General features: G+C 26.1%; 1 protein-coding gene across 1 annotated transcript; it reads left to right on the top strand.

Annotated features, from left to right (window-relative positions):
* Positions 1 to 49: 49 nt before the first annotated feature.
* Positions 50 to 22,545, top strand: LOC129984035 (UDP-GalNAc:beta-1,3-N-acetylgalactosaminyltransferase 2-like). Its single transcript, XM_056093791.1, has 12 exons — positions 50 to 226; positions 1,627 to 1,833; positions 3,479 to 3,573; positions 4,201 to 4,299; positions 4,392 to 4,484; positions 10,630 to 10,728; positions 13,187 to 13,271; positions 13,976 to 14,159; positions 17,381 to 17,512; positions 17,610 to 17,769; positions 20,876 to 20,932; positions 22,313 to 22,545. The coding sequence occupies exons 1-12, from the start codon at positions 121 to 123 to the stop codon at positions 22,439 to 22,441; spliced, it is 1,446 nt and encodes a 481-aa protein (XP_055949766.1). The 5' UTR covers positions 50 to 120; the 3' UTR covers positions 22,442 to 22,545.
* The last annotated feature ends 1,734 nt before the right edge of the window (positions 22,546 to 24,279 follow it).

Here is a 24,279-nt window from a genome sequence, read left to right as displayed (position 1 = left end):
ATTGTAATTTTCACATTAGGAAATGAATATCTGGCATCAAAGGCATTAGTTTCGTCTGCTTTTAAAAGAATATTTACGTTTTATTTTAAAAACACGCTTATTCTGGGAATTGTTATTCTTATGTTATTCTATTTCAAGTCGTTTTTATGCATTTTTATTGCTTTGATAGTAACATTTTATCAAGAAGATCTTTCACGTTTATGCAACTGGAATTTTTCAAACCGAAGTCGGGATATTTTAAAATATCAATCTCCAATTTCATCTCTTGTTTCTATTGTTTGTTTTCCAAATCACTTTTTTTTTGTCATTCCCTAATATTTAGAAAAATATGTTTCGCATGAAAAAGAAATGCCCTTTAAATCATATTTCTCCTAAAAATATTTTTGATAAATAAAAAAGAAAAACACTAATATATGTAACTTTTACATGAATATATGCTTCGTTTTATTATACCATTTTAAAATGGGGTGTAAAGGAAATTTATGAAATTTTTTTAATGAATTATTTTTATTGAGTTCATTTTTTAAAATGAAATTTGTTCATATTTATTTTAACTATATATCATAATTATTAAAATGAGTTTCTATATATAATTCTCAACAATAGTAACTTTTTTTCTCAGTATAATTCAGATTCCGAAATTCAGAAGTGTTAGTTATATTATTTAGTTTTGAAATAAACTTTCTTTTCAATTATATCAAATATAGAGTCGTGTAGTAACAATATGCCATTGAGGTTTTTTTTTTTTTTGATTGACCATTTGTGATTTCTGAACTTATAGTGCTAAAAAAGGAGAATTAGGTACCAGGTTCTCGCCCAGTAGAAAAAAAAAAAAAAATCTTGCCAAACCTGTCAAAACTCGCCAGACTAATAAAAAAAAAAAGAAGAAATTTGAAAAGGATTAAGATGATTGGCATCTTTAAAAAATTACCATGTACTCAATTCAATGTACTCAATACAATGAGTAAAGCAATTCATGCAGCCATGTACTCAATTCTCTTATGTAATCCTTTTTAGCTTAATCACATATCTTTGGCTAATTTTTGGTTTAACCATGTGTTATTAGCAAATTTTAACCTCATTTCACTGATAAACATAGTCAATTGACTTGATATCTTCGATAATTTATCCCTACCAAGCCATTAAATGCATAAATACCTGACTATGGTGAAAAATATGTATCATATTTTTTAACTTTAATGTATATTTATAGCATTTTAATCATAAGTTGTGTTATAAAATGCAGTTGAATATATACAAATGTTATATGATCGGAATATCATTAGAAATGACTGATTTATTAAAAATAATAATCATAAAATTCTTGATTTGCAACTGAATCAACATTAATCAAAATATATCTAATATATATATATATATATATGTGTGTGTGTGTGTTTATCTTTTGAATCACTTAATTTTTTTTTTTTTTTTTCTTAATTTTATCATCAATAACTCAGAGATGTGTTATTTTCTGTCTTTTTAAGGCTTCATATTAACTGTAGAAAATTTTTCTTGTAAATAAAAATTTGATTATTAACAAATATGTCATCTGTATAAAGAAGGTATTTTCATTGCATAAAATATATATATTTGTCTATTTCCTTTTTTATGTATTCATCACAGAAGGGATAGTTCTGGCCATTGGTATTTTATCAGCACCAAAAAATTTTGAATTGAGGCAAGCAGCAAGATCATCATGGCTGCAAAATTATTCGTCTAGAAATAGTGATGTTAGAGCTTGGTTTATTGTTGGAAATAATTCATGTAAAATACCTCCTGAATATAGGCTTAATGAATATGATTGCGAAAAATGGAAAGTGGATATTTCAGGTATTCATTGATTTTAATTTTTGAATTTGTTGATTTATTGTGCTAATTTTGAGAAACATTTGAATTAAGTATATAATCTGACCTGGCTTTTGTGATCATTGAATAATACAGGGTGTTCTAAATATAACTTTACATATTAAAAAATAATTAAAAATAAAAAACAAATTGCATTAATGATTTTATATTCCAGAAAAGTATCCTTTTTTTTATATAAATAAAGTGTGTTTTGCAACATTTTTGTTTCAAAATGACTTCAGAGCTTAAATTTTGTACTACTTACAATCAAAGCCTACTTTCAGACCTCACAATTTATGATTTACATTAAAGATATATCATGATAAGAACATATTGCTAAAGCCAAAATCTAACAGAATCTTCAAGGATGTTAAATAAATTCAAGAAACTTTTGTCATAATCCTCATAAATCATTTCACTTTGACGTCCAGCAGTTACAAATGCTAATATCAACTTACATGATGTATTGCATTATATATTATGGTTTAATGCATATATTCAATTATTGCAAGTTAAAACTTGATCATAAGCCTCAATGTAGAACATTTGCAGAAAAAATGTTAAAAAAAAAAAAAATGGAATATGTGTCAGGATGTTAATTTTTTTCTTTTTTACTTGTTAATCATAAAGATTTTTTTATGATGTGTGATTTTTTAGTTTAAAAAATATGATGTTTCAAATTTTCTAACCATAAAAATTTCATTTTTATTTTATAATATACTTTTTATCAAATTATGTTTTTGTATTTATAATAAAGTTTATTTTTAGCTGCAAATTGGTTTGTCTTATCATTTTATTACTGGTTAAATTTAGGTGCTCATCAATCTTTATTAAACTTTCAATATTTATTGAAATTTCAGTACTTTTTGAACATTTGATGCCATTGAGTATATAATAAAATTTAGTGAAATCTTCTAAATAAGTTTTAAAAAGGGAGACATTTGAAAAAGTACTCTGTTATTAACAAAATAAGATATTATGATATATTGAGAAATATATATATAGCTAAAATGAAATGCTACGGCAGCATCTTCTTTTTAAGTGGTTTTGATATATTTTAATTATTTTATTTTATGAAAAAGCATGAATAATTTTATACAAATGAAAATTAGCAAGGTAACTAAAAATTCCTCTTTGGAAAAGTTCTGATGTCATTATATTAAGAAAAGCTTTGTACAATTTATTATTTCAATAAATAAATAATAAAATCATGATATATCAGGAAACCAATAACTAAAAATTCCTTTTTGGAAAAGTTCTGATGTCATTATATTAAGAAAAGCGCTGTACAATTTATTATTTCAATAAATAAATAATAAAATCATGATATATCAGGAAATTACAATATACCTTGGCTGAATATCGCGATGATGAAGTTATCGCCCAGTAGTTTGTAGTTTATTTAATAAAATTGTAAGTATTTAATCAATCATTTATTACTTTATGTTGTAAAATTGTGCATATATTATCTCTTATTCAAATTATTAAACAAATATTTCTCTATATTTTTATTTTATATGAAGAAAACTGTGAATTGAAAATAAAATGTATATGTATAATAGTTTAATAAAAAGAAACGAGTATTTTTTAAAAAAATTTCCAGTTCTTAATTTGTGTTGAAATATTTTAGGTCTTCAAGAAATTTTTTTTACTGCAAATGAAGTACAAACTGATAACTGCTCTTCAAATTTGGAAAAACACTTTTATGGAGGTTTTAGTTTTCAGGTATTGCATATTAAAATGACATGAATGAATGTAATAACATAGATAAATTTGCCCACTGCTTGTCTTACTAACCGGATTTAAATAAAAATATTATTTAGAGTTAATCATAACTTTAAAATGGGTGATTTTTATATTCTTTGAATTTGCAAGAATGAGAAATAGTTGTGCTAATTATAAATAAAATTCATAATTTTATTTATTTATTAAATATTATTAGATAATGCAACTTTTTAAAATTCTTTATGGCAAACTATTTCATCTATTTTGTAAGTATTCAACAGAAGGAATATAAATGAAAAATATAAATTTGTTATTCTGCAATGCACAAATCTTTCTATTATTTTTTCGTAGTGAAAATTTTGTTGTAATTCTTTCTATTTTAGTTTCAAATTATTTACAATTATAAGTACATTTTTTTTGCAGTAGAATTAGCTACAAAAAATATTTATGTATTTGATATTCAATAAAATTTGGTTATTTGATATGCATGTAAAATCTTTATTAAATTTGATTTTTTTATGTGTATTTGTCATAAATGATTTTGAAACACATTATGAATTACAGAATTTTACACATTATATGAAATCAATTGTATATAGATTTTAAGGGAATATTTTTGAATTTCAGGTGAACTATCCAGTTGTTGTGACACAATTAGGGATATTATCTTCACTTCTACCAGAAAATATTGAAACGAAGGTAGCTATTATGGATGTACAAAACAAGGTAACTAAAATGTATTTATTATTTCCAGTATTATTTGTAATTTTCTTTTTTAAAATACATTTTAGAAAAATTAAATTTATACATTGCTTTAGGAAATAATTATACAAACTTCAGTTTTGTTGAATAAATCTATTGCTTTGCATGGATACTTGTATGCTGATGTTGACCCTATTTTACTTCCAAAAGTAAGTCAAATTCTTATTTATTGTATTTTTTCCAAAAGTTTAATAACAATTAGTAGTTAATCCACATTTGTAGTCAGTGACTTTTCTAGCTTTGAAATGTTTTAATATAAATTATATTTCAAAAAATGTTGTTTTTGAAATTCACGTGGGCAAGTACATGAATAATTATATTAATTTCAATGTAATTATCAAACAAAATGGAGAAAAAACATTATTTCTATTTAATAAAATTCTATGCAATATAATTGTACTGTGTAAGTTACTTTAATCTTTGAGTTCCTCTCCCATTTGAAGCTCTCTATATATACATATAAAAAAATTGCTATCATGAAATGTTTCATAACTTTTTTTTTACTATTTGAATTTTTACTGTCCAAACAAATCTGGAATTCTTTATGACTTAAAATGATTTCTTGAAATTTGTCAAATTATTGTTTTATTGTCTGACATTAAAACTGTGTTATTTTAAACTGTCTGAATTAAATTCTGTTTATTGCATATATGGACCTTTTTAATGATGACAGTCCCATAACATTGCACAGTAATAAAAAATGTAACTATCCAGTTCAGCTATCTTCTAAATTTTGCAATATTGTAACTTCACTTTTTTATTTGTCTTCTAAACTGCACAGATATTAAACAATCTCTTTTTCTCTTTTAGCTGTAAGTAATGGAAGAAAATCACGCAATTAAGTATTTGATGAAATAATGAAAACAATTTGAATTTTAGAGTAAAAATATAATCTGTTATTAGAAATCAGGTGAAAAAAATTTTTTTTTTTCTTTTCAGTTGTCAATTTTTAGTAAGAATTTGTATAATTATTACATTCTTTTAAAAAATTTTTTGAAATAGTGTAAAATTAATTTTTGTGCAATAACATTTTTGGAAGCTAATAAATGCCAAAATTCAGCTCATTTTTTTTATTAATTAAAATTCTGATTGGAATTTCAAAAATTCATTTTGAATTTCACTTTCCCATCATTCAAGATATACATATGCCAAATTTGGTAGTTGTAGGTCAATCCATCTGTATTGTAGAGTACCATCACATGCAAACATGCATTTTATCTTCATTGTTAGTGTAGATAAGTTGATTTAAAATGTAATTTGTAAACATCTGATAGATTTCATGATCCATTCTTTAAAGAATTCTAATACCATAACACAATTTTTTAAGATGCTTGCAAATAAAAGTTTATAAATTTAATTCTGGAAATTGAGTCTTTACTAGTAATGAAGATGAATGTATGCGTATGTGTGTTGATGCTCTACAGGTCAGCCTGTTAAATCTACAGCTATCAAATTTGGTGCTCTTATACATTGGAAGGTGGTAATCTGCACCTGAGGGCAATTTTTTTAATCAGAATTTTTAATTAATTGAAAATTAAGCTGAATTATAGCATTTTCTACGATTACTCCTGAAAATATCTAAATAAATAAAATTTGCACCAAAAAATTTAAATAAATGTCTTGCATTTCAAACTTCAAATAAGTGTCTTTTTAATTCTAAAACTTAATAGCTGTGCAAATGTGGCAAATTTTCAGAAAGATTTTTTTGCCTGTTTTTTAAGAAATTACACTGTTATCCTGAATTTCAAATCATTTTCATTGTTTCACCAAATATTTGATCACATGCATTTGATCAAAGCTAAAATAGAAGAAATCTATTTAATATCTGTGTCGTTTACAAGACAAATAAAAAATTTTAAAATTAAATATTGCACAATTTAGAAATACATAAACTGGATAATTATGTTTTTAATAACGCTATGATGTTATATGATTGTCTCTAATTGGAGGGTTCATGTATACAATAAACAAAGATTAGCTAAGACAGTTAAAATAACACAATAGATAATTTGGCGCAATCTGGAAGTTATATTAAAATGGTTGATCTAAAATAATTTATTATGAGTATTGCATTGAACCAGTTGATTGCTAGAGGTGACTAGTTTTAAATATTTATGATAAACTGAACATTATATATAACATTAACATTTATGATAAGCTGTATATATATATATATATATATATACAAAAGTATTAGAATCAAGTTAATAGGAAAAACAAAATCAAATAAAAATTAAACCAAAAAAAATTATTAAAAAATATTAAAAAAGAATCCGGCCTGAAGACTTTTTCAAGGGTCACCCTCAGGCAGGGATTCAAATAAAGGGATTTTTTCTGTGAGGACATACAGACATTAAGTCTAATAATGATTCCTCGTGACCCGAAAATCCCCCGAAATTATGCTCAAGAGATATACCATTTTAACAGAAAGGAAATACAAAATAACAAATTAGAAAAAAACCACAAAGTAAAAATACAATGAAAACAATAACAATAAAAACAAAAACAGCATTAAAATTAAAATTAAAAACAAAAAGGCCAGAACATACCTTCCAACAGTGAATGAAACTTTAAACAATCGATTGTGATTTCCTGTTTTTGAAAGTTAACGGTTAAATTATGTAAACAGAGGTAGGCACCCAGCGCCATCTATTGAGTGATCCAATATGCAAGTAAATTTCTATTATTATTTAAGCCAAAAGATTAATCCCAAACCATACCTTGTTTAATTAAAAAATTGACATTACAGTAATTTCTAGGAAAATCATTTTTAATTAAATTTTTAAGGAGGATATTTGATGCTTCAATATAAGAATTTTTATTATTGCAAACCCTTTTGATCCTGTTAACTTGTGAGAAAATTAGATTTTTGAAAATTTTAGAGTTTAGATTGGAATGGTAGTTACATAGTTTTGTTATTTTAAAGTTGAAATCATCCCTTTTATCGTATATACCAACTATTGTTTTATCATTAGCAATTTCGATTTTTAAATCCAGAAAGGTAGCCTCAAGTTGATTTATATTTGTATCTTTTAGAATTAAATCTTTTGGATAGCAATTAGTAATAATATTAGTATTGTCGAAGTTAATCAAAAGTAGGTCATCAATATATCTCCACCCGTTTATTAAATTATATTTAATTATTTTTTTCTCATAGTAATGCAGGAAAATATTAGCTAAAGCACTTGAGAAAGCTGTCCCCATTGGAATGCCCTTGACTTGTTTATAAATATATATATATATATATATATATATATATATATATATATATATATATATATATATATATATATATATATATATGTATGTAACATTTATGATAAACTGAAAGTGAGGAATTTTTTTGAAGTACAAAAGGTAATTTTGATTGTTTTTAAAAATGTCTGTATACTGAATTAAAGAATATAGAAGTCCAACTTAAAAGAGTATTTTTAAAAATAATTACATGATTTTCCTTATTAAATTAGAATTAGCAGTTGGTAATATAAAATTTAAACTGATTTACTACAAATTCATTTTATTTTAATATTGAGGAGCAGATTTAACTAGGGTAAGCTTTTGAAAAGAGGCTTTGAGATACTTTGTTTTTAAAGAAAATATATTTCAAATATTTGGAATAAATTTAAGAAAATGATTCAAACAATTATTACCATTATCATTGAAAATATAGAAAAAAAAAATAACTAAAAATTTACTTTTATAAGAAATTTACTGAACTTAAATAATTGTTTTAAAGTAATTAAAAAATATTACTTTCAATTTAAATGAAGACAGTTTGATAATATATTGCATTTAAAAAAATTGGAATAAGAATTTGCTATAAGCTTTAATAAATGAAAAGATTTAGAATTTTTATGGAATTTGTATCTGTTCTGGATTACTGAGATTATGTAAAACAGTTATTTGACTAATTATTCAGTGAAATATATTGAGCAGGAATGAGACGATTATTGACCAACAGAAATTTTGAAACTGAATCGTTTGGTCATATGGCTCAAGCAGTCATTTATGGAGCAGCTCAGCAGCTCCAGAATTCATTTTCCATATATATATATGTGTGTGTGTGTGTGTGTGTGTGTAAACATATAATTTTTTAAGCAGAATCGTAGCCAAAAAGAGGGAAGACACTTAGAATTTTTAACTTTGTTTTATTCTATCCGGGCAGACATGATTTATGTACAAGAGGAGCGGACGAACAAGCGTCCGCTTGCAATGCGGAACAAGTATAAAAAAGAGGGAAAATAATTTTCCCAGTGCTTATATACTATGAGATTCTGATAGAGATTTCTTTACACATGTTGATTAGGCAAGAGAATCATAGGGAGAATAGAATTCGCTTGGCTGTCAATTTTTTATCCCTTCACTCAGAGTGTGTGAAAGTGCAAATGTAAGCATTTTACGAAATTTCTCTTGAATTAATTAAATAGAAAAAGCGGAATGGGATCAATAAGAGAATATTTTTGAAGTTAATATGGGCTAAGTTAAGCTAAAAATTAGGAAATTAATTAAGTTTAAATAGGTGTTAAAATATTATTACAAACACACACACATAATTCTGCAGATACATGGTTGAGAAGAAGATAAATTTGGAATTAACTTTAATATATTTCTCCATGGAAGGGCATGGTTTTTATAGTGTGATGACTAGTGAAAACAATTGTCCTTTCACTGGACACAAGCAGAAAGTGTGAGTAAATTTTTCCTTAGTGCTTTTCCAACAAGATACTTTATGGATTTCTTTGGCACATGTCAGTTCATGAAAGGGAATCTTAGTATCCTTAGTATGCTATAGGTGTTAGGGATTTTTATCTCTTCATAGGAGCATTCTTCAGGAGCATAGGGTTTAAAACATGAACAATTTTTGGAGCATGTGTTTGAAATAATGAAGTGAGATTTGGATCAGGAAGTGAGAGAAAATTTTAGAATAAAGTTTTATGGGCTAATTTAAGATAAAAATTAAGAAATTAATTAAGATTTTAATTAGATTACGAATATTATTACATACATACACACATGAAAGTTTCTTTATTGGATGCTCTAATTCAAATTTACAACATATAAATTTATTCTACCTTCAAAAAGAGCAAAAATATCCATTTACTAGCCTTTCCCTCTCCTCTAAGGATAACAATTTGTTAAGGGTTGCACTTTTAATATTAATGGATTTTAATCCTGACTCTTATTAAGTTTAATTTGTATCAATCCATTAGCCATTTCAAATCATTCATTGTTTCTTAGTTGATTAATAAGAATGTTTAGTGAATAGAGATGTAACTTTCTTAGTTTATTGATATGAAACTAAGAAAATATATCCCAATTTGCATAGTGTCTAGTTTTGTCAAATATTATTCATTTGATTCACTTATTTTAAGGGGATATATTTTTTCTTTTGTTTATTAATCACAAAAGTATTTTCAAATGTTCATGATTTACTTTTCTATGTCAGAAATAATGTTTGCATCTGGAATTGAAGTTGGCAATTAATTGAGTTTACTAAATATATAGAAATATTAAGATGAAAGAAAATGTCTTCAGTTTTGTTTTTAAGAAGCCTTTTAAGTCTGGGGAATAAGAGTTAAAATGTACTTTTTATTAAATTCAATTAATTTATTTTATCTATGGAGTTTGGTTATAGATGATCTCCTTATTAAATGTACAAGTTAGCTTCTTAAAAATATTAAGTGTATCCAAATACAAGAGAAGCAAAGAAAGTAAAAAAATTCTGTATTACAGTCACAATTAAGCTAATGTTTAAGTAGAAATAATAATACAGTTAGCAGTGTAAAATTAATAAAATAAAAATTGCGCAGTCAAACAAGCAATTAATGTGTTAAAAAGAGTTTTTCAATCTGTTATACATCCTATTACATCACCTGGTAATAACACCCAAACCACTTACCCTGATTACTCACCCCAGTTATGCCACTGAGAAGAAACATTAAATTACCTTAAGATTATAATAACCATTCATTAAATTACTTCAGAGTATAATTCATTTCACTCCAACCAAGTTTCGATCAGCCACATCTGATAATTTATCACAACCTGAAAAGCATCCAAATACCAAAGTTGAACCCTATTGTGCAAATTATATTAAAAACTCGAAGTTTTTTCTGATATGATTTGCAATTCCAAATTAAACTGACAATTCTTTTACATACATATTAAAATACATGCAAAATAAATTCTTTTGGAGTTAAAAATATATTTCTTATATTATAATTTTATATCCTGAATAAAATTTCAGTGTTTAAAAACACATTTTTGTAAATAAACTTCATTTTTTTGTTATAGTATTATGAAGGACTTATTTTGATTGAAGGTTATTTAAAAGAAAGGTCTTGTTTAGACATGGTTTGGAATGATGGTGGAGGAATTATTACTTTCAAAAGAGTATGTATATATTTCTTTTTCTGATAAAGATGTATAATTAGATTTTTCTTGAAATTAATTTAACTTGACATGTTTTCATTGAAAAAGATTTTATATTTAAAAAAACTTTTATCTTATTTCATTAATTATTCGTTTAATTATTTTAATTTGTCAGGATTATTCAAAATTCTTGTAAACTTATACTGAATTTTTTATTATTATTTCTGCAGTAAAATCAAATTCTCATTTCAAAATATTCTGTTATTTCATTTGTAATAAATTGTTGTACTGAAATATATCTGATATTATTCCAGTTATAGTTTTATTAAGTTTTATTTAATTTACATAAAGAAACCACCACTTAAAATTTTTATTTAAAATATCAAATTTTTTATAGGATTTATCAACTATTAATTATGAAACATTTCAAAGTGATGAAATTAGATCTCGGACATTTTTGTTGTCTGTAGCTATGCGATTACTATAATTTTTTTTAAACATCTTTTTGTCTGATAGCTATGAATTGTAAACAAAGAAATGAAATGCACATTTTGAAGTTTATTGTTTTAAAAAAATGAATAACTAAAAGAAAATTTCTACAAGATTGTGAAAGCTTGCTTTTTCTTTTACACAAGCCAGTCTATTTTAATGTACTGTGATTTTACTATACATACAACATGTTCTACTAAATTTTTTTATTTGATTTCTTGGGAAAAATATGCATCATATAGTGCTAGAAATTATTTGTTTACTTTGATGGAAATTGTCATTTGTACAACAAATAAAGGAAAATGTGTACTTAAATGTGCTGTTGCTCAGCAGGATAAATCATTTGACTTAGAGCTACCAAATCTTACATACATATACTGTAAAAACCGTAAAGAAGCAACTTTGGGCAATTTAAAAAAAATAATTAAAAATTTTTTGGCGTTTTTTTAAAAAAAATGTTGGCAGTTTTTCTTGTGATAACTCCCAAAATTATTATTACAGAAAACTAATTTTTATATTATTTCCAAATTTAAAAATTAGCTTTTTAATAATGCCAATTTAGGGGTCTTGCAAATATTTTCTTAATGTAGTCATTTTTTTAGCGATTTTCAATGATCGTTTTTACTATATTGAAATTTAAACCTTACCTATGATTACTTAAAGTAATTTTATTGTTTTACAAGTCGACTTCAGCAACCAGCTGATTTGCTGTGCTGATTGATTATATTTCATTTCAGCTAAAACTTTTAGCTATAATTTCATGGCCATGATTCTTCAAAATGTCAAATATCAAAGCTGTGTTATTTTGTCTTGCATATGCTCTGTTCATCATTAGTTCCATGACGATATCCTACTACTGTATTAAAAGCTTAAATATCCAATTTATCTGTCATTTAAATTTTATGGTGTTATAAATTTTTTATTGTTTTTTAAACTACAGATATTAAATAGAATTCTTCTTTAGCTTTCAACAATGGAAGGAAATATTTAGTGTAACAATAAAAACCATTGGAGTAGCAATGTAATTTGTTACTGGAAAACAGCATCGTTGTAAGGATAATATTTTGAAATTTGCGAAGACATAAAAATAATTTTTATGTTGTAATATTTTTTGAAGTTATGGGTGGAAAACGTCACAATTTTAATGCCACAAATACTTAATTTTTAACTAATTAAAATTTTCAAAAACTTGTTCCAGTATGTACATCCTTACCTCAAAAGTAAGGTGTGAAGTTTGGTAACTGTAAATTATACAGTTGGGCTTGGGCTTATAGAGCACCAATACATACATGCACACATTTTTATTATGAGATTAAATATTTAATTATATGATTTTATACCATTTTATGAAGGCAAAGGAAAAATATTTTTTTAAAAACATATCTATATAGTTCATATGAGAAATCAGAGGTAAGCAACATCAAAGTTAGAAATTAGATGAATTTAACAGTTACAATTTTAAATCTTATATTGTTATGAGACATGACTTATTTCAGATGATTTATGTATATAATTAAAAAAACACATATAAGGTTCTTAAAATACTTTTTTAGGTATCATAAACATCAAGTTTTGTATAAGAATTTAATTAATTGAATAACCAATATTCTTGACAATTCAGCTGTTAGCTAAAAACATCGGGTTAATAATAATAAAAACATACATTGAACAGAAATCATAATGACTGATATGGACTTTCCTAAAATTTAACTGCAGATATACTTATTAAATAAATAGGTTAAAACATATTGAGAATTATTATTTTTTTTACTATGCCCTTTGATTTTTATTCTCCCTGTTTCTGTTTTGTTGAATTATTAAAGACATACAGATTCTAAATATTATAAAACACCTTCAAATATTGTTTAAAATTTCAAAAAAAAAAAAAAAACCTATTTTGCTTATTTTTTTTATTAGTGGCATTTTATGAACATTTTCATTAATTATTTCTAAAAAACATTGATACTGACGAAATTATTTTTTATTTTAGGTTTATTTAACCTCAGAACATTTAGATAGCAAAGTATTTTTTTCTGAAGCAAGAGTAGCATTGAGCATTAAATTTTTTGTTCCAGGTATGAAATAGAGATTATTTTATTTCTAAAATAAATTTTCTTATTTTAAGACATACATACAGACTGCATGTTGATTGTTTTTTATTTTATTTACAAAAGAATTCTGAAGACTAGAATTCAGTACATTTAATATTTGATGGAAAAAAAAAAAAAAAAAAAAGAAGAAAGAAAGAAAGAAAAGTATAATTATTTGGTAGAAGTTATTTTTTCAGAATAAATTTTGATGAAATGTGCATCATCCTTAATTTCATATTATTTGTATTAGAGTACATTTTCATTTTTTTTTTAATGTTCAGATGGCATGCAAAATGCAGAAATTAAATTCTTTGGAAATTATTCTCAATTTTGTAGGTTTAATATTTATAAATTTGCTCATTACATAATATATTGCTTTTTGTATACAGAGAGAAAGAGATAAATTTTCCATTGAGATTCATATTCCAGTGATGATTAATTGTTTTTTAAAATACAGGGAATATCAAAAAAAATTTTAATAAAAAAAAGGGATTTTGTCAAATATTTGATATTGGATGCACAAATTAAAATTTCATTCAACAGTTTTGTTTAATGCATCAGAGAAAACATATTGTATTAAATTTCATTTCATATTTTTGTAAAATTATTTAGTTAATATTTCTTTGTGTAGTATTTTTGAGAATTTGAAATTTTAAGTAAAATTAAATATTTTTTATTCCAAATACTAGAAATAGAAAAGCTAAAAAGAATGATACATGAGGAGGAATTAATCACAAAGCAATGGTCCCTACAGTTAGAAGAATTAAATAAAAGATTAAGGACAGAAATAGCTGAAAAAGAAGATATCCTCATTGTGAATATTACAGATACATATAGAAGTTTACCAGCAAAATTACTTAAATTCTATCAATGGTGAGATTTTCTTTTGATTCTGAAATAAATATTACAATTAAAAATATGAAAATTATTTTTGTAAATTAAATGATTTCTGTATCCTATAGCAAATTGCATAATGTATTTTCTCTAGTCCATCTGCAGTTAAAAATAGTCCATCTATAGTTGTGGGATCCCTACTTTTAATAAATGGGAAAATTTAAAATTTGATCTCTCTCTCTCTTTTTTGTTCTTTATTCTAAGATATTGACTGCATATAATTTTATTATTTATGAATTTAACTGTATGTTACTTGAATGGCTAAATTATTGAATGGCCATTAAAATCTTTGGCAAATGAAGCCAATTTTTTAATCAATTAACTGCTGGATTCATAGCTTCATCTGTATCTATTTATTCTACATATTCGTAAAGAATAAGCAAAACATATATACTTCTAAGTCGTATAGTTTTTTTAAAATTCAACTCATAAAAAGTTTTTAACCTCAAACATCTATTTATTTATTGCTATAAAGTATTCAGATAGAAAAACGTTTTTAATGTCACTGTTTTTACATGTATATGTGGAGACTTGAAGACTCACTCAAGACTTAGGCTATATAACATTTCATGTAAGAAACATGAGTTTCTAGGTTCATAATGGCATTTTTAAAGGGTTAAAAAATTAACGGTGTCAGGAAAAGACAACTTAAAAGCTTTTTGAAACTCATATACTTAATAATTCTTTCTCATTGTTCCTACTAATTGGAATCTCTCTTTAACAGAAAAGCCTGTCATTCCCTCATGCCAAGAAATCAAATATATGTCAAAACCTTTCAGTGATCAAAGAAGAATTTGCTGATTGGTGCAATTTAGCAATTGTGCCATGCTCATGGAATTCAGTTTTAGGAGTAATAGATGTATTATACCAAAAAAATAAAGAACAAAAGAATTCAAATACTGTGGATATAGAAACTTTGGATTCCAACTTTGAAGAGAGTAAGAGTGAGAGTGATATTGACAATGAAGATAATGACAATGCAATTGTTGAAGAAGATATTGCTAATGAGGATGATCAAGAATTGCTTCCTATAATTTATAAAATTCGAAAAATTGTTAAGATATTTAAATGTTCCCCTATGAAAAATGACATATTACTAAAATATATACTAACTGAAAATAAAACAGAATATATGTTAATATTAGATTCTAAAACAGGTTGGAACAGTTTACTCCTAATGATGGAACGATTTTTGAGAAATGCAATCCAAAAAAGCAATAATCGACTTAAACCTGTAAATTAATTTTTCAGATAGCAAATTCGACTTAATATCCAGAACTGTATCAGCTCTACTTCCAATAATACTGACTATTGAGGCATTATGTCGGATAGATTCTATTAATAGCTAATAAATTTCATGTTGCAGTCACTGACAGAACAGCACATATCACTATCTGAAGAATTATATATTACATTGAAAAATCGCACAGAAGAAAGGCATACCGAAATAGAAATTTTTTTATGGTATTTATATAATTATAATGATTTTAAAAATGAAGATGAAAAAGAAAAGAAAAGAACCAATTCAAATCTGACTAAGTTTATAGTAAATTTTCTTAAAATTTTTTACTTACAAACCTATCCACATTCAGAAGAATTCGGTTCAGTAATTGAAGATTATGATGACACTAATGTCGATAGTGAAAAGGAATTGTTTCTTGAACAAAAATTAGAATAAAAAAATTGGATAAATAAAAAAAAATTTAATGAACCAAAATAGAATACAGAAATCAGCTATATCCAAAACCATCCGACGCGAAATCGATTTATTTGAAGATGAAGGATTTAGAGGTAAATACTTGGAAAAAGTATATCGCTCATTGCTAACAGTACCACCAACCAGCGTAGATGCCGAAAGAGCATTTTCGACAGCTGATAATTTTTGCACAAAACTATTTTTCAGGCTTAACGACCGTACAATTAATGCATTATGTTTTTTAAGATCACATTTCAAAAATTTGTAATAGTACCACAAACTGAATAGTGATATTTACACTTTTTTTGTGATTTAAATAAATAAGATATTCCTTTACTTTTTTGTGATTCTTTATGTACTGTTTAATACCAGTAATTTACAAATTATTTTTTATGATATTTACATTCCTTAATAAAACTGGCAAATAAAACATAGAAAACACCTGTGTTTTCTTCCTTTCTCTAAAATTTCTAATACCGGTATTAAAACTGGTATTAAGATCTAAAAAATACCGAATACCAGTATTGAAATTTTGGTCCGATATTACAATCCCTACTTATAAGGTTGCAATAAAAATTACCATGATTAGATTTGATGAAAATCATCTTAAAATAATTCAACTTTGGCTATTGTGCATATGTAGTTTCAGGTACCCGGCTCATTAGACTTGTTATGTTCTCTCTTTTACTTTTTTAAATCATGAGATAAGTGTTAAAAGGAAGGAATCCTAGAGATTCTTGGTACTTGCTATTTTGAATAGCTTGGTACATAATATGAAGCGAAATAGGGAGATTTTCGGGTAATATATGATAATATTTTCAAAAACAATGTATTCAAAATATGATTTTGACTCTATAACTATTTTTGTAAGGGAATCTGCCATTTCATTCCAAGAAATATTTGAGTTAAAACTAATGCGAACTTTTGGTTTAGTTTTGATCTAATCAAGATTTCCTTGGATATTCTATGTATGATTCCTGGTAAGATGAAATCTTTAAGACTTAAAGAAAAGAGAAGCTACTTGTCGGCAAAATTACATTTTGATAGCAGATAGTCACAGGCAGCCCCTTGATAAATTTGCACCTGATTTGATAAAGATTTGCACTTTAAATATTAAGTTTGAGTATCAAGTATTAGTTCATTCTAATTAGTTTTTTTAACTTTACTGAAATTACATGGCTATTCTTCAAACTTGTTCTTGTTATTGCTTATAATAAGCTGGACTTTTTTATTACATCATTCAGAGATAAAAATTACTGAAAGATTTTCGTCACAGTGATCTCATGGACTCAGAATCATCAGCTGCATTTGCTATGTAACAACCCATTGGAATGTGATGCTTTATAACAAAATAAAAAAAAAAACAGCATATAATGAAAATGAAACTATTGAATAAATGTTTTAAATTTATGAATTTTAAGTAATTTAATTTTAATGTTGCATAACTGAAACTCTATTATATAGCATGTTTTATTCATGCTAATATAAAATATTTTTTGTATAGGTTATACTTCAATCATGAGTTTTCATATATCTTGAAAACAGATGATGACAGCTTAATAAATATTGATCAACTTTTACAAAAGCTGCTTGAGGACTCACAGTTTGATCCAACCAAAGCATGGATATGGAGTCGGTAAGCTTTAAGTAAACATTTTGAATATAAATTTTGAATTTTTCTCTCTGGAATGCTCTAATAATTTGACAGAATAAACTGTTTTTTTTTTTTAAAGATTTAGAAAAAATTGGCCTGTAAATTACATTGGTAAATGGGCTGATTATGATTATCAGTCGCCATACTACCCAACATTTCCTTGTGGTGCTGCTTATGTTATATCTCAAAAAATTGCCCTTTGGTTAATTTCTAATGCTGAGTTATTGTATACATATCAAGTAAGTATAGTTTTAATTTTATAATTATAATAAAGAGCAAGTTCATTAGCTAATAGTCATTATTCAATTAATAGTACAGATTTTGTAATCTTCCTAAAGAATATATATTTAGTTTTATTGTAAATTCATGATAAGCAAAGTATAAAGAATCTTCAGTTACCGAGATTACAGTTTCTAAACTGTGCTTTCTCTCTTTCTCTTTCTGTAGAAATGAATAAAATATCAACATATTTAAACCATAAGTTATATATTAGAAGAGTATAAAATTGGTAATGTAAATAGATTTGACTCTGTTTTACAACCAGCTAACTATCCTACATTTCTTATCAGCATATTTATGCATAACAAATTTTTGTTCTACACTCATATATATAATATTTTGCATGTTATATTTGCAATGTAACTTATTATCCAATTCCAATTGAATTAATTGTTTAAATTGCTGAAAAAAACCCACATTGTTGTTGTTTTGTATTGTAAAAACATTTAAGTCTTTTTGTTGCTTAAGTGAATCATTTTTTTTTATATCTTAATTATTAGTCACTATCAAAACTAATAGGGACTATAATTTAGTTAAGAATTTTTTTTGTAAAGTGATGTTAGGAAAGAAAAATGTTGCTTTTTATATAGTAAAATTAAATATCTATTATTTTCATAAATTATGTCTTATTAGCTGTACCCAGCCATATGTTGCTATGGCTCAGTCTGGTTAAATGGCAAGAAAGAAAAGAGAAATTGCATGTTTCTAATTTCACAATATGTTTATGATCTTCCATTATTTGTACAGATATAGTGATTGATGGTTTGCCAACCTTAGAACATGCAACATATAATTGCAAATGCAAGGAGCAATTAATGTTAAGATCTTAATCACATAATGGTGATGGTGATTGCAAACACCATTTTAATTGGTAAATGGAATATGTTATATTAAAATGGCATATTTATTGGGATCACAGAAATGCAAAGAATGTGATCATCTTCAATTCTGAAAGGTTCGGTAAAGATTACTGCTTCTAAAATGTTGCTCATTGATTTTTTTTTACTACATGCTGTGGACCATTGCAAAGTTTTGATTGATTGATATTTCACAACATGATAACTGTCATGTCTATTTTCAATTCCTGTATGTGCAATGGCATTCTTAGCTATTGAGTGAATTCAAAAATTCTGTTGGATAATCAACTGCTACATTTGCTTCCACAATAGTGTCAATGGACTTGTATGTGAATTCCGCAATTTGAATGTTAAACTAAATAATATTGTTAAGTTCATAAATCTCTTTATACTTAGCCGCAAGAATAGTTCATTCACTCAACCAATCAAGAATAGCTCAATCACTCAACTAATCAAGAATAGTTCAATCATTCAGTCAATCAATACAAGAATCATTTTCATTAGGATTATTGTAATTTGTTTGAATATTCAAAAATACTTTTTATAACTTAAACTTACTTTAACTAATTATTTTGATATCACTGAAATGCAGAAATTATGAGGCAGTGAAATTTGTCTCGAGATCAGAACAACCAACAAAATTCTGTTGCCGCTTTCTGGCAATATATATGCAAATATCTCAGCTTGTCCATCGTTTTGAAACTGGACATGTATATTAGTTGTTAATTGCAACATCTTTATGCGTCGCCACAAAGTAGAATATTACAGGAACGCATTTATTTTAACTGCTGTATCAACTGAGGAATTACAAGCAATGTTTACCTGCAGTCTCCTGAGAGTAAGCATTATTAATGTTTTCCCACTGTTATATATGTGGTCCAGTGGATTATGAATTTAAAAAATTGCCTTTTCAATGAATTATTCTTAAAAATTACTCAAAATTATACATTATGTACAGTAACTTTGCTTTGGGAGTAAATTATTAGGCTACTTCAGCATCTTCCACACGTACATTCCGTTGCCTGCCACATAATTTCAGCAAGGCTTACATCAATTTTACTGGGCAGCCAAGTCACCTGAAAAACATAGGAAATACAAAAATCACCTAAAAAACCTGGAAAATGCAGGGAATTTTAAGTTTCTTGGTTATTTTTTCCTGTTCTAAAAATTGCTGATCTCTGGAGATTGCAAGAATAAAAGAAAATAATCATAGATTCCAAAAATAAAACAATACCATTCATATTTGTGTAATGCTGAAACTCACCCCTATCCCTTTCTCCCATTTTTTCCCCTATATAGATCAGTCCAGTTATTCTTGAGACAATTATTCTTTTTCCATGAGATTTCCGAACTGCTGCTAATGAGCATGTGCGGGACTTCTGTTACTTCTGGTAAAATAGCAACATTCAAAATGTGGAAGCAGCATATTGGTTTCTAGTCAACCATTACTGAATTGTTATTTATTATTTCAGAAACTGTGAGCTTGTTCAAAGTTTTTTCCTTTTAATAGTTTTAAAATAAACACCATCTTTTTAAAATTTTAAGAATAATGAGGAATACTATCAATAAAGCACTGTAGAATAAGGTAAGAGGAATAATTCCATTATTTGTTGCTCACCTAATTTTTTCACAAATAGTCATAACAGACTTCAAAAAAAAAAAAAAATCAGAACTAAATTATATACAACTAAGACATCTTTATTACTTTCATAAGAATTTTTTATTATCTCAACATTTATGGAATTTCTAAGCAGAATTCTAACTTGCTATTCATGCAAATTTAAATGTTTCATAATGTCAACAAAATTTTTATCCAGTACAGATGAGATCAATTTTCAATAAAGTCTAAGAAAACTAGCAAAAAGTAATGGACTTATTATTGCAGCAACAAATATCTTCAATGTTAACTTTTTTCAATTTTTTATACTATTAATCTCTTTCCTCCATAGTGATATATATTATAATTCATGTTTAAAACTGTATTGATTTTTTTATAGCCTTGCTGTAACAAGATAAACAAGGAAAATAAATCAGAACCTTACTCAACTTGTAAATCATGTTCCATTCGTATATGAAAGAAAGTGATAAAAATGGCTACATCGTTTGCTTTTTTTAAATTTTTTTTATGAATTTTGTATTTGAATATCATGTTCTGCATATAAAATCAAGAAATTTTATTGTTTTAATTGAATTTTTTCTTTTATTGAAGGGTGAAGATGTGTCAATGGGTATATGGTTATCGGCTATAAATACTAATTTTATTGAAGTAAGCAATATATATATATATACATTCATTAAATTGTTGAAGTCCATGCAATCTAAAATAAATGCTTCAGAACAGTTTTGAGAAAATATTAATAAAAGAATCATTCAGGTGAAAGTCTAATTTTTAGGGCTTATATTTTGGATGCTATAATCTATTTAGCATCAGATTGCAGTTAGTTTATTCTATTTATGAATTTTTAAACCAAAATAATATATACATTCATTAGCAAATTACTCATGCAGTAGAAAAATTATTATTATTATTTTTAATGTGTTGCCATGCACTCACTATATTAGCATTTCCTCCCTCCATTGAAGGACAATATTATAAATAACTAATTGCAGAGAGTAGTATGTTGACACATGAATAAATATATATAAAACTGAATTCCATAAGGTTAAATAATGCTAATGCAATATAAAAGAAAATATTATGGCTCCATATATGTATTGAAATATTCAATAGCTTCAAGAAATTATCTTTGAATACATATGATGAATACTTTGAATACAATGATATCTCTGAATGTATTTTAAATCCTAATTAATTTCCCAATTTTTATCTAAATTTAGCCCATATTAATTTCATTCTAAAATGTTCTCTGATTTCCTGATCCAATATCCCTTTTTATTTAATTAATTCTACACACACTCTATAAAACTGCTAGTCATTGCTTTTCACACTTCGATGGAAGGGATAAAAATCCTTAATGCTTATAACAATCTTTTAAAATCCAAGATTCCCATTCTTAAATCGACACATGTCGAAATCCCTATCATTATATTATATATTCTTGAAACATTCTTTTTAAAAATTTATCCACAAACAATAAATTTTCGAACTGACAAATTATATATTTTTCATTATAGTTTTATTAAATAATTTATAAAAGTAAACATGAAATGTTATTTTAATTGGAAATTTATGTATTGTAATAAATTTAATTTATTATTTTGATAAATCGAAATGTAATTGTAATTGGAAATTTGTATTCAACTTTTGTTACAAGCTTGTAAAATTTATTGTTAATAGTATGTCAAATTGCCTTAAAAGTAATCTTAAACAAGGCTTTAAATTTTTATGCGGGAAAAGAGTTGGAACCTTGTGTAAGATTTTGTCTTTCTATGAAACAAATACTTACCTCAGAGAAAATAAAGATGTGCAAATAAATTTATCAATGCAGAGAGTTTTAACTAATTTATTTATTCCTGTTATTATTATTAATTAAATTAATAAAAGTTAACACATTTTTAAAAAAAATAAAGCTCAAATAATAATAACTAAAAAATTGGAAATATTTTTATCTTGAACTCGACTTGTGCTGAAACATTATTAATTTTTTTATCATGCAATTGCATGATTTTGTTTTTTTCTTTAAAGGATGACCATTTTGAATGCAACAGGGAATGTAAACCCCAGAGTTACAACAGAGCTCAACTCAGCCCAAATGAAATTCAAGAAATATGGTCTTCCTTTGAAAAATGTCAAAATTTGTGTTCCTGCAAGTGAAAATGTTGCACTATTCAAACATGTATAAAGTGTTTTATTTAAAATTTGTATCGGATTTCTTCCATCAGGATACATCATATAATAAATAAAATATTGAAACAAAATTTCACATGAAATTAATGGTTATAAAACCTAAATATATAAATGATTTAAGTCACAATAAATGGTTTTTTTGTTGTTATTTTGTTATTTGAGAAATTCCTGAATAAAGTGTGAAAATATCTTTGATACAAGAAATATATCTTTGAATGCAATATTTCAAGCAGAGTTAATGGTCTCTCAGAAACTTTCTTGCATCTTCCTAATAAATGTGTAAAAAAGGCTGGGATAGCCTGGTTGGTAGGGTGTTGAACTCGCATCCCTTGGGTAGTGAATTCAAACGCCGAAGACTCTCAGTGTATAAGGTGGCTGGTGTATGTATAAATCTGTCGTGGTCACAAAGCCCACCAAGTCGAGACAATACCACTGGGATCAGAGGTGATCGTTCTCTGTTTTAGATCTAAATTAGGATCTGTGGATGAGTGAATGAAATCTGCCCTGTAAAAAAGGTTGTGACGCATGAGTAGCTAAGTCGTACTCTTGGTCCTAAATGGCGCTACTGAAACAAGAGATGCTAAAAATCTTGGCTTAAAGTCACTGATTTTGTCAGTGGGCTTGTCTATGACAAGTGCCATAAGAAATAACAACAACAAATGTGTTATTTTCCCATCCCTGTACTGTTGACTTTGAGCAAGATCTTGAATGCCACAAGTAATCAGCACTCTCTCTACATGTGAGCATTTTGTGTTTCAAAGCATATAGTAGAAAACGAGTAGGCATTTTAGACTTCTTTTTGTCGACCATTTAAAACCAAAATTTAACATAGAACTACAATTTTAGATAAATAAATTAAGTATGCAATTTCGATGCAAATGTATAGATTGATTATCAACCCATTGAGAAATTACATTTAAAATTTCATACAGATGCTCAAGATACAGATACACATGCTTACTTTAGATGCTTAAATTGTGTTCAAATTTTATTAATCTATCTTTATAAATTTTGTATTATCAGGTTAAAATGCATCAAACAGTCAGGCAGCATTCCAGCGAATGAGTTTGGTTCAAAATTTGATATGAAGCCGCACAAAATTTTATCTATCTAGTTCAAAGCGTTTTTGAAGTGTTCTGTGCACAAGCAGACATAATTCCAAAAATGTGCATTTTGAATTTCAGAGCTCTGAAATACACAGATTTATTAAAATATTAGTTGAATATTTGACAATTACAATTCTTTCTTTTAATAAACTTAGTATACAAGAAAATGAAAATATGTAATTATTTTCCAATTTTAATAATATTAAGATTTGTACTAATCACATTATATAAGTTATTCCAAGATGTCTCTTTTTATCGAATATTTATTGCCATACTTGATTTTATCGAATTATGACCTTATCTTTATCGGTATCCTCTTTATTTTGCACACTATCACTGTCTTTAGTATTTTCCATATATTTTGCTTTATGATAATTGCATTTTATATGCTCTTCACTGTGCTATCATCTTCACCTGTAACATTTAAGGACTGCAACATTATAATGATTCTGCAAGCTGCATACTATAGTTCTCGATTTGTGTATTTGCATGCTGTCGGTTCTCATCTTCTCGGAACCATGCTTGTATATATTTTGAAAGATCATTGGCCAAACATCGCCCTACAGAACTCTGAAAATCGGGACTCCGGCAGAATGCGGATGATGATCGTCTCGGCTTGATTCCGACACATTTTCTGATCATTTTCCGACGAGGTATTTATATGGACAATTTTATATTTTATAAAATATTTCACGATGT

The sequence above is a fragment of the Argiope bruennichi genome, chromosome 9 (assembly GCF_947563725.1).
Source record: "Argiope bruennichi chromosome 9, qqArgBrue1.1, whole genome shotgun sequence".
Lineage (NCBI taxonomy): Eukaryota > Metazoa > Arthropoda > Arachnida > Araneae > Araneidae > Argiope > Argiope bruennichi.
This window is presented reverse-complemented; position numbering and strand designations above follow the sequence as displayed.